General features: G+C 36.2%; 1 protein-coding gene across 1 annotated transcript in view; it reads right to left on the reverse strand.

Moving 5' to 3' along the window:
- The window catches only part of LOC129945652 (acetylcholine receptor subunit alpha-like), a 170175-nt gene that overhangs the window by 16983 nt on the left and 132648 nt on the right, over window positions 1-20544 (reverse strand). Inside the window, exon 6 of the mRNA XM_056055495.1 lies at window positions 7146-7282. Coding sequence (XP_055911470.1) covers window positions 7146-7282 — 137 coding nt within the window. The remainder of the gene's footprint in view (window positions 1-7145; window positions 7283-20544) is intronic.

The raw sequence follows: 20544 nt of genomic DNA on the forward strand, positions 1-20544 counted from the left end.
GTTTTTTTTTCACGGGTACTGCCTCCTTTGAGGAATTGACAAATTTTCCAAGAGTAATTCTTGTCATGAAAAGTGCTTTCTCAAATTTGTCGTTCGGACTCGGCTTAAAACGGTAGGTCCCTTCCATCCCTGTCCATCAGTCACTAGGCCCTAGTTCTCAAACGGACTGTTGCGCCACCCAATTTAATTTTAATTTTAATTTAAACTGGTACTCCACTTGACATAAAAGTAGAATACCAAACATAATATTGAGAAATATTTGAAGAACTAGCGGAAATATTTGCTAAGTGTGGAAGGAAATAACATCCAAATTTGGAACAGATCTACATTTTTAGACAACCAAACAACCATCTTCTTTAGAAAAATTTAATTTGATGTTGTAGAAATTGAGTCAAATGTAATTGAAAATATAAAATGAAGACGCTGGAGTCTAACCGTTTAGAAATTTCAATAGCAATTTGAACTATTATCAAAATAAAAAAAAAACAAACCATACTTTCTTGATTGCTGCTCTGAGTTTATGGATAAAGCAGTACGATCCTTAAAATGAGGGGTAAAATAGTCAATTTAAATCGTATGCCACCCCACCGACCTTCAACGGGTTTTGCTACATATGGATTAGGGAAGATGTGTTCCATTTTCTTGCTGGTCGCCGAAGTAATTTCGGGTTATTGAGTTTTCAAAAGAAATGTTTGAAGAAAAAGAAACATTAAGCATTTTAAACGGTGGCAAATGGCAGAATGCTTTATACAATTAGGTGCACCCCGATACAGAAAACAAATTTTAGATGGAAGTGTTGGATAGGAGGTGTCGAAGTACATTGATTCCGAATTCTTGAACATTGCAATGACAGGGAAATATAGAGCGCGGCCAGCCATTCCACATTCGTGTAGTACGGCTAAAAAACTTATCTCTGTACTTCATTCTACGGCCGAAGTTGGGCTCAAGGATATGATGGCATTTCAAAAAGCGGATGTTTTAGTTAAATTGCTTTATGAGAGGAATACACAGTCCGTTAAAATAACGATTAAATAGCTTGAGAAGACCAAGACATCAAACAGTTAGAATCGATGGAATATTTAGCAATGTTCAGGAGTGTACTACTGATGTTTCTCAAGGATGTGTGCTTGATATACATAAACTCTGTCTTCAAACAATCATCAATTAGCAAAATAACAGCGTTCGCTGATGATATAGCTCTGACGTATGCTAGCAATTTGCTATTTTAATTGATCGCTACGTTACAAAAAGATTTAAATGTACTAAGACAATTATTTTTATATGCATAAGCTTAGTTTAAGTGAAAAAACAAAAATAATGGTCTGCAAATTAAAAGAAACAGCTTCAATCTTGGACTGTAATGTTGTCTTCGATTCATGAAGAAGTGGATAGAGTCAGATTCAGAAACTCAAATACACATAGCTTAAGAATTAATACTATATTTTTAGTTAAAAATCCAATGAGTAATAGAACTTAATTCTCAATTTTTTACACTGCAACAGCACCCTAACTTTTTAATCAATTGTCTTTTGAAACTAAAAAACTTCAATATCCTAGTTAATTTTTGAAATCAGTAAAAAGATGGCTCTTTGAAATGAACAGTTCGATGGTCAAAAAATATTTATCTGTTTTATACATATGCCTACATACATATGAAGAAACTTCTGAAGCCTCTAGGTTACGGAAAATTCTTTCAACTAATCCAGCTATGCCAAGCTGCTTGAGAATACAGACGGATCCTGGACAAATTCAAGCAATGAATCGCTGAACTTACTATTTTACACTCACTTTCCTGGTAGTTCGTTTACCAAAACTTGAAACAGTTATATACGTTCAAGTTCAAATACAATATATCCACAAGGTCTGATCACAAGGGATAAGCTACAATGGGCTCTCAACAGCTTCAAACCATTTAAAGCTGCAGGACCAGATGGAATAATATCAGCCGAATTACAAAAGACTTCTGATATAATTGCACCAATCCTTGAGGCAATTTTTACCAGCTGTCTTTACCATATTCCCTCGGCATGGAGAGAAGTTAAAGTTGTTTTTATACCCAAAGCAGATAAATGCTCGCAAGTCAATCCTAAAGATCTACGACATAGAAGTCTATCATCATTCCTTCTTAAGACCCTGGAAAGATTAATTGATATCCATTTAAGGGCACGTATCGATACAAGACTTCTGTCTTCGTCTCAACATGCCTACTGTAAGGGTAAATCGGTGGAAACAGCGTTACACACTTTAGTACGCACCATCGAATATTCCCTCCATCATAAAGAGTTCACTATAGTTGCTTTCCTTGACATCGAAGGTGCCTTTAACAACGTGGACACATCTGCACTGACATCTCTAAATGTAGAGAGTTCGCTTCGGGAGTTAATTCATTTAATGCTTACTAGCAGAATAGTTAACTCAAAACTGGGCAACTCTTCTAGCAGACGATTCGTTGGTAGAGGGCCACCGCAAGGTGGTGTTCTATCCCCTCCCCTCTGGAACCTAGTGGTGAATGAAATCCTAACTAGTCTGGATGCGGAGGGTTTCAGAGTGATAGTCTATGCGTACGACGTTGCTATAACAGTTTCAGGAAAGCATCTTAACATCCTAAAAGAACTCTTACAAAATGCCTTGGACAGACTAATAACTTGGGCTGATCGGTGTGGACTGGGTGTTAACCCACACAAAACCGATCTGGTCTTATTTTCGAGGAGATACAAAATTCCATTTGTCAACCATCCTTACATTAAAAGGAATCCAATTAAAATTTTCAGACGAGACTAAATCCCTGGGTCTTGTTTTAGAAAAAAAACTTAATTGGAAACGCAACGTACAGGAAAGAGTCAAAAAAGCTATTGTAGCCCTCTTTTCTTGCAAAAAACCTATTGGTATTAAATGGGGTTTACAACCCAGAATCACGCATTGGCTATACACATCGGTAATCAGACCGATTTTAACGTACGGTGTGGCAGTATGGTGGACTGGTTTAGAGAAAGGTATAAACAGGGATAAGCTAAATAAAGTCCAACGTTCAGCTTGCCTATGTATAAGCGGATCGCTTCGCACGACCCCTTCTGCTGCACTGGACACCTTGCTCTACCTTACACCTCTTGACATATTTAGCAAACAAATAGCTGCAAGCTCCGCTATTCGCCTCAAAGCTTCGTAGCAGTGGACTAATAACAACATTGGCCACTCCGTATTTCTAAGGTATTTAGAATCAATTCCAAAACACACAGACTACACCATCCCCCACCTACAATTCGACAGGAACTTCCAGATTTCTATATCTACCAGATCTTTTTGGGAGGATAGGACATTCTTGGAGGATGAGTCAATCCATTTTTACACAGATGGGTCAAAAACAAAAGAAGGGGTTGGTGGAGTAGTGTACTCTGAACGACTGAAATTAAGTCTCTCATTCCGCCTTCCCAATCATTTTGGCGTGTTCCAGGCGGAACTTTTGGCGATTAAGGAAGTCTTGTCTTGGCTAAAAGAAAACGTGATATCAACCAGGCTGCTATCAAATCTCTGGACTCTGTCTCTACAAACTCTATAACAGTCCATAACTGTCGATCATCTCTAATGAAGATGGCGCAACAGTTTAATATTCACCTTTACTGGGTGCCGGGCCATAGAGACATTCCAGGTAACTGTAAGGCAGATGAACTCGCCAGGAACGGTACAGTACAGCCCATCCTACCACATTTTGCAAGTACTGGCATACCAATCGCTACTTGTAAACTGCTGCTAATGCAAGACGCTGTGAGGAGGGCAGGCACCAGGTGGAACAACATCCCCACGTGTCAAGTCACAAAAAACATCTGGCCAACACTGGATTTAAAACGTTCAAGGTGTTTGCTCTCTCTAAGCAGATCGCATACAACCTCGATAATAGGTGTCATAACCGGACACTGTCTAATAGGAAAGCACGCCACGAGACTAGGCGTATTCTCAAATGACTTTTGCAGAAGCTGTATGGACGAGGAAGAGGAAGAAACGGTTCTTCATCTTCTCTGCACATGCCCTGCTCTAGCTCGAAAGAGCAAGAATTACCTAGGAGAATTCTTTTTTAACGTTCTATACGATCTAAATCATATCGGTATAATCAGCCTCTCACGTTTCGTAAGGGACTCAAACTGGTTCCATTGAGCTTAGGAGGAAACCTCAAGATTCATGTGGTATCACAATGGCCCATTAAACTAGCCTAAGTGTTTCCGTTTCCATCTTGGACAACCACTATAACCTAACCTAACCTACGTTTGCCTTAAATTTCCTGATATGGTTCATTCGCCTCTAGTTTTCAACTATAGAATGATACCTCCTATTTTGTTCCAAATAAATATTTATGTTATTATTGTTAAAATTGTACATAGAAAATTGAATGAAAATAAATAATTAATAATACTAAAAATCTTTACGGCTATGTTCGAGTGATATAATGGAGTTGAAGATGTTAATCAATCATTTAAAAATATCTTCTTTGAATACATTCCAAGACACTTTAGTAAGTTACTGAAGGTTCAGCCCAGAGATGGGCTGTTTGGACAGAGAGAAAAATGTCTTCCGTGCTGAGGCATATACTGAGGATATATTTTTGTCGCTTTCGTTGATGCAAGTATACCACTCATAGATAGTTCCAAAAAGGGTATATCTCGCTTTAACGATACAGCATTGGGCTTTTGACGCATTCAATTCAACACGGTTTGTTTTTCCCTATGTACAGTGCTCTGCAGGTTGGAATTTAAAGAGCTTATGATATTTTTCGTTGCAGTTCCACATCAAAAGAGGAAGTATGTGATTTTGCAAACGAATATGAATAGCTAAGAGTGATATCTTTATCGAGGGAATTAATTGGTTAAGAGTTGCAGACAATAGATCATTTATATTTATATTATGGGTTTCAGATTTGAATCCACCCAAAACAACTTGTGTTAAACGGTTCGTAAGCATGCATTTTTGTTAAAAAATCAAGATGTCAGTCTTTATCAAATCTCTTTAAAATATCAAGAGCAATAACCTTACTAATCTTAAATTCAGAATGTATTATATTTTTCACCTAGTAGACGCCTTAGTCCTAACCAATTAGTCTTAGTTTATTCAATAATTGTTTAATATTTATTAAAGATAAAATTCATTTAAAACTGAACTAACTAACTAAAGTAGAAACCCCTACTTATGTGCATTTTTCGATTCCAAAATGTTAATAATCAACGAACATCGAGATATTTTATTAAGCATTGGGTTAATTAACTTTTTTAATCAAACTATTTAAACTATAGCTTCTATAAATTATTTTATTTTAATATTTTTAATTTTTGTTTGTTTATTAAAACTCACCTACAGAAAAATTTATTTTTCTTGCAGTTGTATGCATCCTTTATTGAGCGAAGCTAATAAAAAACATGGATAGACAGGATATGTTTTTTTTTGTTCCCAGAACAACAAATTATTTGCACCATTGCGCAAAATAATGTATGTATAATAAGTTTTTTTGTTCTTCAATATTTTATAACGGGTTATCCATTTTGCGGTTTCAAAAGTATAAGGCTGGAATTCAACATCTGTCAAATTAAGTTCTTGACATTTGCGATAATGTATCGTTTAACTATCGCACAATGCATAACAATTATTAAAACCTAATACAAAGATGGTGATTCTGCCACAACCAAATATCATGCTTTAAGAGGAGATTCTGGTTTACATAATCGTCCATTTACGCAAGCAATTGGCAAAATTGTGAAGACGTCGAATGGGTGCTTGAACAACAGGCGGGGGACGACGGTTTTCCTCGGCGAGGAAGAACATTTCTCCCTAGTTGGGTATGTTAATAAAAGAAGTGTCGTATTTGGGGTTCTGAAAATTCTCAAGTAATTGAAGAGACGCCATTTTTTGTGACCCTATGCAAAAAACCGTTTTTATGCAAATAAAGTTTTAACTCTTGAGCACTTGAAATCCAACATAATATAAAATAACTTGATGAATGGGCGAGATACCGCCTAAAAGTTGACGAAAATGACCTCAAAAGAATCGATGCTTGCAACAATTTGTGTGCGGTATTCATACTTTAAAACAAAAAAAAATACGTTTATTAATGAAACCCCAAAATGAATAACCCTGTAATATCGTATTGAATTAATAGCCCTTGATTTATATAAAAAATATAATAAAACATTTTCAATATTCAACCAATATCAACTCAGTTCAGTTACATTTTTACAGCTATATAATATTATTTAATTTCGTTTTAAAACACTAATTATACGATCCTTTGTATTCTGAGATATGTCAATTTGCCACACAAAAATAAAAATTAAATTAAAAAAATATTAAATCATTTCACACTTTATGAATAAAATTGAAAAAAAAAAAATATATCAGGTTCGTTGAACAAATGACGCCATTAATTCAGCGAAATAAATAATAACAAAAAAAAACTTCCGCTTCTATCCTTAATTAATTCCTTTATAATTTCACCATAACCATAATTCTTATCCCTTTCATTTGGGTTTGCAAAAGTTCAAGCAACAACCTTTAAGGGTTTTTTTTTCATGGCCAGATAAAAAACAACAGAAAAGAAACACTTTTATTTTAAACGTTTATATGTAGGTATGTATAAAGTTCTACTCCTCACTATCGACCCGGAAAAAGGTAGATTAACAATGAAAAGCAAGAAAAAAAAAGAAAAACAGATAAACGGGCCATCTCCTAATCAATTCACTCAGATAACCTTTATGCGCCGCCATTTTTGTTTATTTTATTTTTGTTCATCCTTTTACAAGACTAAAGTTTAAGGAATAACAACTGTTAGGAATATACGTATGTCGGGTCGGTTGGAGTCGAAGGACCTGGTACCTGTAGGGAGCCTTATATAAAAGTTTATGTATTCAATGAACTTTTGAAAGTTAAGGAATTGTGGTTCCCGAGTGATGTTTTTTTTTCTACTTTCACTTCTTCCTTCGCCCCTTAAGAAGGTATTAAATGACCCAAAGCAGTGTTAAGAAAGGTAAACAGAAATTGCTAATACCCATCAGGCCAATTTCGTTACTGTTTTCTCTAAGCCTCATTTGAACAACAATAAGAAAATATATAAAATAAAGAATCTATAATACACACTGTGTGTACTTTTATAAGTATCTTTAACTTACCTGAATGTATCGAGAATCATTGTAAATAGTACGAATTTTCCTAATAACGGAACAACTAATGATGTTGGGGGTATAATTTCTGCCAGTAGCAAGAAGAACACAGTCAGCGAGAGCAGAATAGATATGCTTAATGATACCTGAAAAGATATGAAAACAAAAACAACAACAAAGAGGAAAAGAATGAAAAATACAAGTATAAAATGAAATTGGTAATTGATGAGGAAAAAGTGTTTGTTGAAGTGAAAAACTTAAGAAAATTCATAAAGGGAAAACAAAATGCTAATGTCTATAATTCAATTTTGATTGAAGGGCGTGGATGCGTATGATGTGTTTTTTCTTTTGTTGGAGCTAGAAACTTTCCCCATTGATGATAGCGAGGGAGTTATGGATAATAAGGGACTAAGGGCACATGTATAGGTGTGTTAGGGATTATACAAGTTAAGGAAACAAAATATTAGTGTTCCCACTTTATAACTTTTCAAGAGCACAAATCTAAGACTTATGTATATGTATTTTGAAAAAAAGTAAATATTGTTACATAGAAATTTCTCATATAAAAATCAATCAATCAAATCAAGTGTGTCTCATTTTTGTTGGCAACATTAATTATTTTTTCCAACATTATCAGTTTTCAGAAATAACATTCCGATCGTTAGTCCAGTCTTTTAAGTTAGCAGTAAGTTGTTTTTCATCTCAGTCGACTTTTTCTGTTCTCAATGTTAAGTTAAGGTTAATTTTAAATAAAATTGGTTTATTATTTCCGTTTTTATTATTTGAAAATAAAAAATAGACTGGGGTGCGACCCTCACTGATAACTTCCCATCCCGTCTGTCGATTTGTCTTGCTTAAAATTTTAAAAGGTTTTCATGTTGGGTTAAAAAGTTGTCAGTTGAATTATTCTTGAAAATATTTAAATTAATAACAATATTTTTCATATCATGGAAACAGTTTAGTTTAAAAACGAAGTTTTGTTAAATAGATTTTCAGTCGAAAACAAATTTTTGTCGATTTTAGTAGCATTTCTTAAATTTTTACAGATTGGATGAATGAAATTAATTTGAGAGATATCAGGAACCGAACATCTATCTTTACCAAATTTGCGTACTATTTTTTGTAGATTTTATTTATGAAAAAACGGATTGTTGGATTTAAAAAAAAAATACTTCTGAATATCGAAAACAATATTTGATGTGAAATAAAAAAAAAGTTTAAAGACAATATTTTTAATTTTTGAAAAGTCGAAATCAAATTTTTACCACGTTTTTTACTTTTGTAAAAAACTGTGAATTCGATTCTTCTCAAAATTTGTCCGAATGTTGCAAAACATATTTCTTATAAGTTAAAGTTGGAAGCCATAATTTCAAATAGTTGAAAATATGTTTGTGTCGAAAATCAATTTTTACGAACTTTCGTTCAATTTTCTTTTAAATTTTAAAGCCAATATTTCAAAGTTTTGAAAGATATTTTAGTCGAAAATCAGTTATTTTTGTTGCACAAAATTGTTTTGGAGATGAAATCATTTTTTATTGATAAAAGTTTCGAGTTGACATTTTTTATTTATAAAAAAAACTGTAAATTGGATTTTTACCAAAAATATTTTGGTTTGGTTCACGTTACATTATATAATATAAAACAAAATTATTCAAGTCTCTAGCGTCATTGCATTGGTTCGTGAGATATTTAGGTTCTCCTTTTTTTCTAAACTGCTATAATTAAAAATATCCACTAAATTTTCTTGAGAGCCCTTTCTGCATCTTTCTACATTATTATCTGTGTAACAAAATTTGTTTGAAGTCGATATCGATTTTGGTTCTTGAGCTATGGACGACGCGAATATATGGGCGTACGGACGTTGTTTTTGACACTATTTGTGGAGTTGCCAAGGCTTGATTTCCTTTTCTTGGGCATAATGTGATTAATTAAAAAAAAATCATTCAAAATAAACAGCTAACACAAAAAACTAACTGCCTTAGAAAACAAGTAAGAAAAATTAACAATTAACAATTTTTTTTGAGGAACTCTTGTTACTAGATAAACTTGTAGTACGTTAATTGCATAACCGTCTTTACCATGACTTAATATCAAAGGGTACTGCATTGCATCATAGGACCGGTGTATTTCACTTACACGTTTAAGAGTGATATCTCATGCTCGCTTGTAAATTCTTGTCCAACAATTAATACGGCTACATCATCAACTTGAAGTGCATTATAACGACCTCTATGTTCTGTCTTTGGCGCACGCTTAGCTCTGATAATGTATTGAAAATTTTCTATATATGATAATAGTTCTTCAAAAGCACTGTTGAAGCTGCGCACGTTAGGATTGTGACAGTGAAACAAATATTGCAAAAATGTATTTTTTCTGATGGAGAAACAGTAACACCAAAGTTCCGTTTAGGCATAAGGTTTGAAAAATTGTAATTTTTGACACTTAAAATTTGCAATAGATATTTTCTAGAACATTTCATGCTAAAGTCTAGTTGAACAACTTTCTTTGTACCATTTACAGTTCAAAAGTTACAATCTATAAATCTTTAAGACCAATATGAACCGGTGTCTTCTCTTAAATCCTTTTTTTGGCTTACACCATCGCTTTTTATTTTAATCATTTATATTAAAAACGAGAGAGGGGAGAGAGGTGTTTCTATTAAGGCACCTCTCCTTATCCAGACAGCAGCGGAGGAATTCCTTAGATGGAATCAACGGTGGCGTCTACAATTCCAGTAAGGTTGAACTACTTAGTGAACACCTTATATGGCTCCTTCGACTTATTCGGAGCCCAGGCCTATAAGGAGCGGTTTTATCCGGCTCCCAATCCTTGGAATTATGCTTAGGATCTGGCCCTCTAGGTTTGGGTTTGTGCCGTCGGGGTGACTTCCTGGCCACGTAAAAGCTTTCATAGTTGCGAAGCACCAACAAGCCTACTATACGGACGGATTTACTGTTGACAACCAACGCAAACGAATTAAGGACTACGACTTCGGATATGCACGTGGAATGTTAAGTTCCTTAACAGACCACGTGCAGCCGCAGAATTAGCGGAGGCCCTAGACCGCTATAAAGTAGACATCACCGCCATCCAGGAAATACAATGGGATGGGTCGGGCAAAAAGAGGATGAAAAACTGCGATATTTGTTATGGTGACTGCTACCACGAAACCCAACAGCTCTTATTTGGATGCGGCTTCGTCATTGGAGCCATACTTACGCAAAGAAGACTTGAGCTATAGGTGCATCAATGAGCGCCTCATGTTCATGCGCATCAAGGCTAAATTCGGCAACATAAGCCTGATATGCGCGCACGCCTCACAGAAGAGAAGGATGACAACACCAAGGATAAGTTCTCGAGCTCTTAGACGAAACATATTTATGAGCAGTGTCCTAGCTACGATATTAAAATAGTCCTGGGCGATTTTAATGCCAAGCCAAGAAGGGAAGACATCTTTGGTGGAATAATCGGGGAAAACAGCCTGCACGACGGCACTTCCGACAACGGATTAAGGCTCATAGATTTTGCTGCGGGGCGAAACGTCATGGTAACCAGTACGCGTTTTCCACACCTCAACATCCACAAAGGAACTTGGACTTCTCCAGATCAATCTACCATCAACCAGGTTGACCATATTGCGATCGACGCCAGACACGCTTCCAGCATTATGGATGTACGAACTTTCCGAGGAGCTAACATCGACTCGGACCACTACCTCGTTGTAGCCAAGGTAGCACTTAGGATTTCCAGACCCAAGGCAAAACAGGGAGGTGCTGGGAGAAGATACAACGTCAAACGGCTACAATCGCCAGAGATCGCCAAATCTTTTTCCGACCGAGTTACAAGTAACCTCTCTCGAAGTTCTTTGCCGCCAACACAATGTATCGAAAACCAGTGGCAACATTGCCAAGATGCAATTAGAGAAGCCGCCTCTGATATGCTGGGTTTCAAGGCAAATGCAGCCAAACAACAGGCACGTAAAGAGGCGCTGCATAAAAGAACGAGAGCTGCTCATGAGCTCTATGGACAGAAAAGCCTAGAGGAACGCCGACTTCTCAGAAGAAAAAAGAGAGGGCATGAGAAGCGTGCGGTCGAAGATGTTGAGATGTTTAAAAGCAGGAATGAAGTTCGAAAGTTTTATGAACAGGTGAAACGAAATTCAAAGGTACAAAAACCCAGAACCGAAGGCTGCAAAGACGAAAGTGGAAACATGATAGTGGAACCGCATACAATGCTGAGGATATGGAAGGACCACTGCTCCAGACTGTATAACGGCGACGACGAACTGAATTCCGCTGCCAGGCAGGATGATCCATTCAACATAGACGACGATAGCCAACAATGCCGTCCTCCCAACTTAGACGAAGTAACGATGCCATATCTGAGCTGAAGTCTAATAAAGCCGCTTCAGCGGATGGCTTGAATGCCAAGCTCTTTAAAGCAGCTGGAGATAAGTTGGTTAATAGCATGCACCAACTTATCTGTAAGATATGGTCGGAAGAAAGCATGTCTGATGGAATGGAACCTCAGTATTGTTTGCCTGATCCTGAAGAAAGGAGACGCTCTTGACTGCACCAACTATAGAAGAATAAGTCTACTTAACATCGCCTATAAAATCTTCTCTGCCATAATATGTGAACGTCTAAAGCCCATCGTCAACAACCTGATAGGTCCTTATGAGTGTGGTTTTAGACCAGGAAAGTCCGTAGTTGATCAAATATTCATATTACGGCAGAACCTGGAAAAAACCCAAGAACACCAAATCGACACCTTTTTATCGATTTCAAGGCCGCATATGACAGCATATACAGGGAAGAGCTGTGTAGAGCCATATCTAGTTTTGGCATCCCTGCCAAACTAGTCCGTTTGTGCAGGATGACCATGGAGAATTCACGCTGCTCCATAAAGGTTGGAAACAACTTAACAGAACCTTTCGATATCAAAAAAGGTTTAAGCAAAGGTGATGCGCTGTTATGTGATTTTTTTAACATCGTGCTTGAAAGAATAGTGCAGAGCTCACACGTCAACACTAGAGGCACTATCTTTCAAAAGTCTGTCCAATTGCTGGCATATGCTGATGATATTGACATAATCAGCGCTGAGATCAAACGCAGAATAACTCTTGCTAACCGTTGTATCTTTGGACTAAGAAAGCAATTAAGTGGTAAAGTCCTCTCTCGAGGGACCAAAGTGTTGCTGTATAAGACCCTTATCATCCCCGTCCTGCTACACCGTGCAGAAGCATGGACTATGATAAAAGCGGATGCAAGCACCTTGGGTCGGTTCGAGAGAAAAGTTCTTCGTGTGATCTATGGTCCCGTGTGCATGCAAGGGGAGTGAAGGAGAAGATGGAACGACGAGCTGTACGAGCTGTACAGCGACGTAGAGAGCATGGAAACCAATGCTCTGGCCCGGAAAGTCTTCGAATCCACACCCACAGGACAGCGCAGGAGAGGAAGACCGCGGATCAGGTGGCACGCACAAGTGGAAGGTGACCTCACCCAACTGAAGACATCTAGCTAGGGACCGAGCTAGATGGAGAAGTTGGTTGGGTGAGGCCCTAGTTACACAGGACTGTAGCGCCACCTTAAGTAAGTAAGTACATATGTTAAAAATAAAGTAAAATGTTGTATTTTAAAAGTAATTGCCTTAATGCTTATCTGTAAAATAATATTACTAGATTATATTAAATTATGTCTGGAATTGTTGCAACTAGTCAATCAAGTGGTGCAATTTTCTAATAGGAAAAATCTTCAAATAAAAGACTAAAATGGCAGAAACATTACTGACCCAAGTTCGTTAAGCCTTATTAGCTTTTTATTAATTTAAAGAAATTGAAGTAAGAAGAATACTTGAAAAGATTACAAATTAGTTTAAAGTCAAATGCTAATTTTTTTTTTAATTTCAGAGAAAATTTAACATACTTTCTCAGTCAAAGTACAAAATACAAAAATTGTACTCAATTCCAGGCCTTACAAGTCTTCAGAATTCGTATGGATAAAAACACAGACAATAAGCCTGAGGTAAGAACAGGCAAATTTAAACACAAAAACCGAAAATCACTCAGAAATTCTATATGAAAAACACAAAGCAAAGGAACATGTATACGATATGAACCTCATAAAGAATTTTAATCGAAGACTTCAACTCTATCAATGGAATTTTTTTGATCCCCTTGGCATTTAAAAATGAAAAACATGGTTTTTCTGTCGTTTACAAATAACGTATGTATATTATAAACATATATGTAACTGTTTGTACGAGTAATATCATGTTTTTCATGTTTTCATTTTAAAAAAAAGCCACAAATCCGCCAACGGATGTCTAGGAAAAAACTACGAACCAGACGGGAATTTCAAATATTTATAACTGCGATATAAAATAACCTCTGTTGCTGATGGTTACTGAGTTTCAATACGAACTCATGTATAACTGTACTGAAAACGATGATGTTGAGATACATTATTCGGTTGGTGAAAATGAGGTATTTAATCGATTCTTGATGAGAAAGGATGTCAAAGGAAGTTGGGAGTGAGATAAGAATACATATTACTTGGAGCATAAGTTTAAATATATCGTTACTTATTTTTTTGGTAGGTTATAATCACATGCACGGTACACAAGTTGTAAATACCCGAGAAACATCTTTTCCTTTTTTCGATATAAGTTATTTTTGTGTGAATGTTTTCCTATGAGATTTGAATTTCTGATGAACTAAATACACACAAACATATGTATGGACTTTATAATATGAAATATGAATAATTGAAATACAGGGGGTCGAGAATTCAATTTATATTTGAACTTTTTACTCCATATGAACTTCATTTACATGGATATTGTTTTGAATAAAAAGAAATATGTTTGCATATATTTAGCTTTGTCAATCATGGTTTATTGGACAGAAATGTAGAAATCGTATTTTTATTACTTTGAAATTTGTCTACAGTTTTAACATTTGATGTGTGTTTATTTATTATATTTGAAAAAAAACCATAGGAAAATAAACTATTTAGCTTTTTTAAAATATGGTCTGAATTAATTTTTTAACAAATATTTCGTGGTTCATATTTCAAGTCCTTACACTAAAATATTTTGGTGGAATGTGTTAGATTCTATGCAACACCTGATTGTATGGACAAATACAAAAAACTATTTGGTGTCCAATGCTTTTTACGTCCGTAGATTTTGAGGCATATACACAATCTAAATATATTTCGAACCCAAGTGTAAAGAACTACAGTCAAAATTTAACATCCAGCTTAGTCATATGTAGCTGCCATTTACAAAGAAGGGGTACAGTTCTGTTTAGTTACTAAAATTTTAGTACAATTTTACTTCAAACTTTAAAAAATGGTTTGTGGAGAAAAATAAAATAAATCAGAACTTATCGGAACACTATTGTCTTGAAACTAATTTTACATTATATAAAAAATGTTTTTCTTTACACATGGTAACATTTTTCGAAAAAATCGATTGTCGGAAATAAAAATATTCAAAAATTCGAGAAAATTGGTTTTCGACTGAACATCTTTGGAACAAGAAGAGATATTGGAATTGAACTTATTTTTATTAAAATGAAGGAATTGTTGTTAGCTTTAAGATAATTCCTTATAAAAATTCAATACCCAAACTTTTTTAAAAACCTTAAAACCTACAAAAATCCATTTTGATTTAGGTATTTTGAAATCAAATAAAGATATTAGGCGTGTTTTTTGGTACTTCATATATAGTACAGTGAGAAATTGCCAAACAAACGATCCATAATAGTAAGGATTTTATATTTGAAAGTTGATACAATTGATAATAGTTGACTATCAAAATCAAGAAAATACGTCTGTAGAAGGTGACAGTCGATTTCAGAGATTTAATCAAACAATGTGACATAAAATAAAGACTTCAAGAAGGGGATTTGTTAATAGCCCGCCTCAATTTTTTATAAATCTGAATCAAATTGAAATGACCTTCATTCCCCGACCTCAATCGAGTCAAAATCTGTGAAGAAAAACTTGTGTGGAGGAGTTGGTTTTACAAATAATGCATTACGATCTGTTTTTTTGCATGTTTGCGTACAAAAATAATAATTTTGTTTTAATCAAATTGCACATGGAGTTGGTAGCATATTCTTATATTGTGCAAAACTGTTGAGTTTTTCATTATTCAACACGAATCAAACTATCTCACTTGCGCTTTATAAGAAACATCGAAACACCATTTGCATTTTAGAAAGTGCTGTCAAACTTTTAAATCTTCTTGTGAGGTGGAAACACCAAAAAGATTTATTTAATTTAAACTGAGATAAACACGAACAATCGTACCAGGTTAGGTTAGGTTATAGTGGCTGTCCAAGATGGAACGGACACACTTAGGCCAGTTTAATGGCCCATTGTGATACCACATGAATCTTGAGGCTTCCTCCTAAGCTCAATGGAACCAGTTAGAGTCCCTTACGAAACGTGAGAGGCTGATTATCCCGATATGATTTAGATCGTTTAGATCGTTAAAGAAGAATTCTCCTAGGTAATTCTTGCGTTTTCGAGCTAGAGCAGGGCATGTGCAGAGAAGATGAAGAACCGTTTCTTCCTCTTCCTCGTCCATACAGCTTCTGCAAAAGTCATTTGAAAATACGCCTAGTCTCATGGCGTGCTTTCCTATTAGACAGTGTCCGGTTATGACACCTATTATCGAGCTTATATGCGATCTGCTTAGAGAGAGCAAGCACCTTGAACGTTTTAAATCCAGTGTTGGCCAGATGTTTTTTGTGGCTTGACACGTGGTGATGTTGGTCCACCTGGTGCCTGCCCTCCTCACAGCGTCTTGCATTAGTAGCAGTTTACAAGTAGCGATTGGTATGCCAGTACTTGCCAAACGTGGTATGGTAGGATGGGCTGTACTGTACCGTTCCTGGCGAGTTCATCTGCCTTACAGTTACCTGGAATGTCTCTATGGCCCGGCACCCAGCATAGGTGAATATTAAACTGCTGCGCCATCTCCATTAGAGATGATCGACAGTTATGGACTGTTATAGAGTTTGTAGAGACTAAGTCCAGAGATTTGATAGCGGCCTGGCTGTCGGAGAAAATACGGATATCAGATGTTGATATCACGTTTTCTTTGAGCCAAGACAAGACTTCCTTAATCGCCAAAAGTTCCGCCTGGAACACGCTACAATGATTGGGAAGGCGGAATGAGAGACTTAATTTCAGTCGTTCAGAGTACACACCACCACCAACCCCTTCTTTGGTCTTTGAGCCATCTGTGTAAAAGTGGATTGACTCATCCTCTAAGAATGTCCTATCCTCCCAAAAAGATCTGGTAGGTATAGAAATCTGGAAATTCCTATCGAATTGTAGTTGGGGGATGGTGTAGTCTGTGTGCTTTGGAATTGATTCTAAGTACCTTAGAATTACGGAGTGGCCAATGTTGTTGTTAGTCCACTGCGACGAAGCATTGAGGCGAATAGCAGGGCTTGCAGCTATTTGTTTACTGAATATGTCAAGAGGTGTAAGGTAGAGCAAGGTGTCCAGTGCCGCAGACGGGGTAGTGCGAAGCGATCCGCTTATACATAGGCAGGCTGAACGTTGAACTTTAACAATCGTACAAACATTGAGAACAAAATCACATGGGATCCATTCGAGGCTCGTATTTTTTTCTTTATAATAAACGGGCAATCAATGGGTTATTAATACCCTTAACATATTTAAAGTTTATACACAGTGCGACCGTTAGGAAAATAGGGAAGGATTAAAGAGGAGATACCGATGCACATTGGTCTTAAAGTTTTGAATATCAAAATGATAGGGAAAAACAGAGCTGGGTAAAGCATTACACATTCTCGATGAGCGGTATAAATGTCAAAAACCCATCCATGGTAAGATTCATACTGCGGATATTGGTTTTGTTATTCGTGTAAAATCCTACTTTACTATTGAAAGATTTTCAAAGAAAACTCGGGTATTGACTTTAAACTCTTTTTACCTCAAACAAAATATTGTTACTAATGTTTTGTAAAACTTTAGAAATTTGGACAGAATGGCACGAATGGGAACTTATGACTGTTTGCATTCAATTGTAAGGAACATTCCATTTAGATTTTACCCAATTTGAACTACATATAGTTTGGTAGAAGTTAATCCTTTTACTCGTAAGATTAAATAAAGATTTGTGCTAATGTGACCCATCTTAATATTCACTATCTTGAACATGACAAGACACAAACGTGGTCAAAACAAACGCACACGTTCAATGAAAGAAATATTCGTATTTTTATACTAACAAATGACGTATTCGCCACAGTGTTCTTTTTCTTTTTTTAAAATTATTCTACTCAATGAATTATTTATTTTATCTGATTATATTATCTGATAATCATTGATTATATTATCAGAATCAATTTATCAGTTCCGTAAAAGTATCATGACCATTAGGTCTGAAAAACCAACAGTTTGATTCTTTAAGTTCTATAGAGCACTACACGATACTAAACATCTAATGTGTAGACCTGCATCTGTTCGACAAGATGGAAGGGCCGACTGCTGACACAAGCTATTTGTTTTAACCTTCTTTAGTTTGTTAATATTATATTTCTTGCCATTAAATCGATCCCTAAGCCGTACCCATGGCATGATGGTTAGTGCGATGGACTGATTATCCAGTGAATTAGAAGACCGCTGTGGTTCATCCTCTCCCGAAAAAGGGAAAGGACAACTTCAACCCGTCAAATCTTAGGTCGATTAGTCTTCTTCCGAGCACCAGCAAAGTTTTCGAAAAAATCATTAATAAGGTTCTGACTAAGTGGGCTGCGGACAACAAAATAATTCCGGATAAACAGTTCGGGTCAAGGCGGGTCATGACACAATTCATACTGCGTCTAAACTCATTTCTGATATCCAATGGAATAAATCAAAACAACAATGCACAGGTGCAGTTCTGGTTGATTTGGAAAAGGCCTTTGACACCGTATGGTTAGAGGGTCTTTACCTAAAACTGAGCAGGCTTGGCATAAGCAAGCCATTGTTGTACATACCTAAAGATATGCTTAACGGTAGAAAGTTTGTTGTCAAAAGTGGCAATGTAACTTCTACCACAACATTCTCAATTAAAAATGGTCTTCAACAGGGATTCGCCGATTCTCTTCAGCATTTACACCAGCGATCTGAAAGGTAGTCTTACAAAGGCAATTGCGTACGCCGACGATCTCATTGCGTAGAGAACGGCCCGAAATGTTGAAGTTATTAGAATTCACTTGCAGCGTGATTTCGACAAGATTCAGCGATATTGCGACGACTGGGAACTGAAAATAAATGTCCAGAAGTCAGAGACAATTCTGTTCCGGATTCCGTTGACTTGGGCGACGAGGGATACGCATAAGAATTGGCTCAAGATGGATATCGTTCATCTTCACGGGCAGCCATTAGCGAGCAAAAGTGTAGTGAAGTACCTCGGTATCTGGTTAGATCAGGTTTTATATTTCGACAGACATATAAATGCTGCTCTGACCAGGGCCAAAAGAGCTTTCGCTCTGACGAAACAGCTGTTTTTTAGCAGTCGGCTTGACCCCAGAGTGAAGGTAATTTGCTACATGGCTCTCATACGGCCAATGATCGTTTATGGTTGTCCTGTGTTTTTCAACGTTGCTCCTTCCCAGATGGAGAAGTTTCGGGTGTTCGAGCGGCAGTGTTTACGACGCTGTACCATCTTATATCGAACAGCCAAATCTTCTTATGTGCATTACTATTCCAACGATGTCCTATACAACGGGGCTCGAATCAACAGAATTGACAGTTTCGTGATAAAACTCGTTCGAGGTCACTATGCAAGAGCTATGTCTTCGACCAACGAATTCATTTTCGGGGCGTTCTATCCGATCCATCAGAGGCATTCCTCTTTTTAGACAAATGCGGTCTGATACAGGAAAGATTGGCAGTTCCGTTAATCTACCACGTCAGACGAAGAACCGTGGGTAAGCGACTCCTGTACAGTCGGGACATGGCACAAGGCGGAGAAGAGCTCCTTCGGTTCAGTAGGGCTGTGTCCGAAAGGGACCGAACTGATAGGGTGAAGCAGGAGAAACAGTTTTGGTGGCTTCAATCGGCACTTGATAGTGGGTAGTCGCGATGAGGTTTTAAGCCTTGGCCGGCTTACATACTTGTTTTATAGTTTTAGTGTTTAGTTTTAAGTAGAATAGGCATGGTGGCACAAAAAAAATAAAAAAATCTAAAAAAAAATGGAATATAAAAATAAATAATTTTTTTTTTTTTTAAATCAAAAAAAGACAATCAAATATAAAAACAAAAAACGTTAGATTTGCTGCTGTGGTTGTTCTAGTTTTAAGAAGTTTATAGGTAGAATATGTAGTTTAAGTAAGCTTTAAGTTGTATATTAAAGGACCTTATTTTAAGTAATTTTTAAGTAAAAATTAAAAAAGGATCTTGATATTAGTTTTTTGAAAATTTTCTAATAAATACAGAAATAAATAAAATATAAATTGAAGTAAAATAGATTTTAGGGCCGAAAGGCATTAGTAGTTAGTGTTATAGTTTAACTTAGAGTGTCCGTGTGGGACCATTAAGTTAGTTGTAAGTTATGGATAATTAGGCTAGTTTTATGAATGTTTGTCTAGCTTTGAGATAGGTTTAAGAATGAATTAATAAAAATGAATTGAAAAAAAATGCGATGGACTGTCATGCGAGGTGTCTTGGGTTCGATCCCTGCCTATGCCACCTAAAGTTTTCTTTCCACATATACTACCTCTTGCGAGGAATTGATAAATTCTTCAAGAGTGATTCTTGTCATGAAAAGTGCTTTCTCAAATTTTTCGTTCGGATTCGGCTTAAAACTGTAGGTCCCTTCCATCCCTGAATTTCTACGGTCTTAAAGGGAAATGCAAGCCTTTTTAACTCTTGTTCAATGTTAAATTTCAAGTTTGGTTTGGGAACTAAAATAATTTGAAAATTCTTCGCAATGAGAGATAGTGACTGGAATTGATGGGTTAGATTGAAGACACTTAAAATGTCCTATTATAAAGTCAACTTAAATGTTTGAACACCCTGTGCAATTAATGCATCCTCCTATGTTTCTGCTGCTGACGCATTAATGAGACTTACAAGTAGTATTGCGAGTAGCATCATCAACGTCATGCAGTTGGAGTCATATAGAAAAAGAAAAATCATATACACTTAACTCTTATAGTAAAATAAAACGATGATGACTAAGGGAGATATGTTTTATGATGATGTGGAAGCTTTCCCTGTCGCTAGATTTTATTTTTTTTCCTATTTTTGGTCTTTCAATATTTTTCCATTGCCTCCAGTTTATATGCCACAGAGTACGAGGTCATAGGAGAATCAGAGATAGATATTTATCTGTATGGAAAATAAAAATCTCTTTCCCAGATGCATTACACACC

The sequence above is a fragment of the Eupeodes corollae genome, chromosome 2 (assembly GCF_945859685.1).
Source record: "Eupeodes corollae chromosome 2, idEupCoro1.1, whole genome shotgun sequence".
NCBI lineage: Eukaryota > Metazoa > Arthropoda > Insecta > Diptera > Syrphidae > Eupeodes > Eupeodes corollae.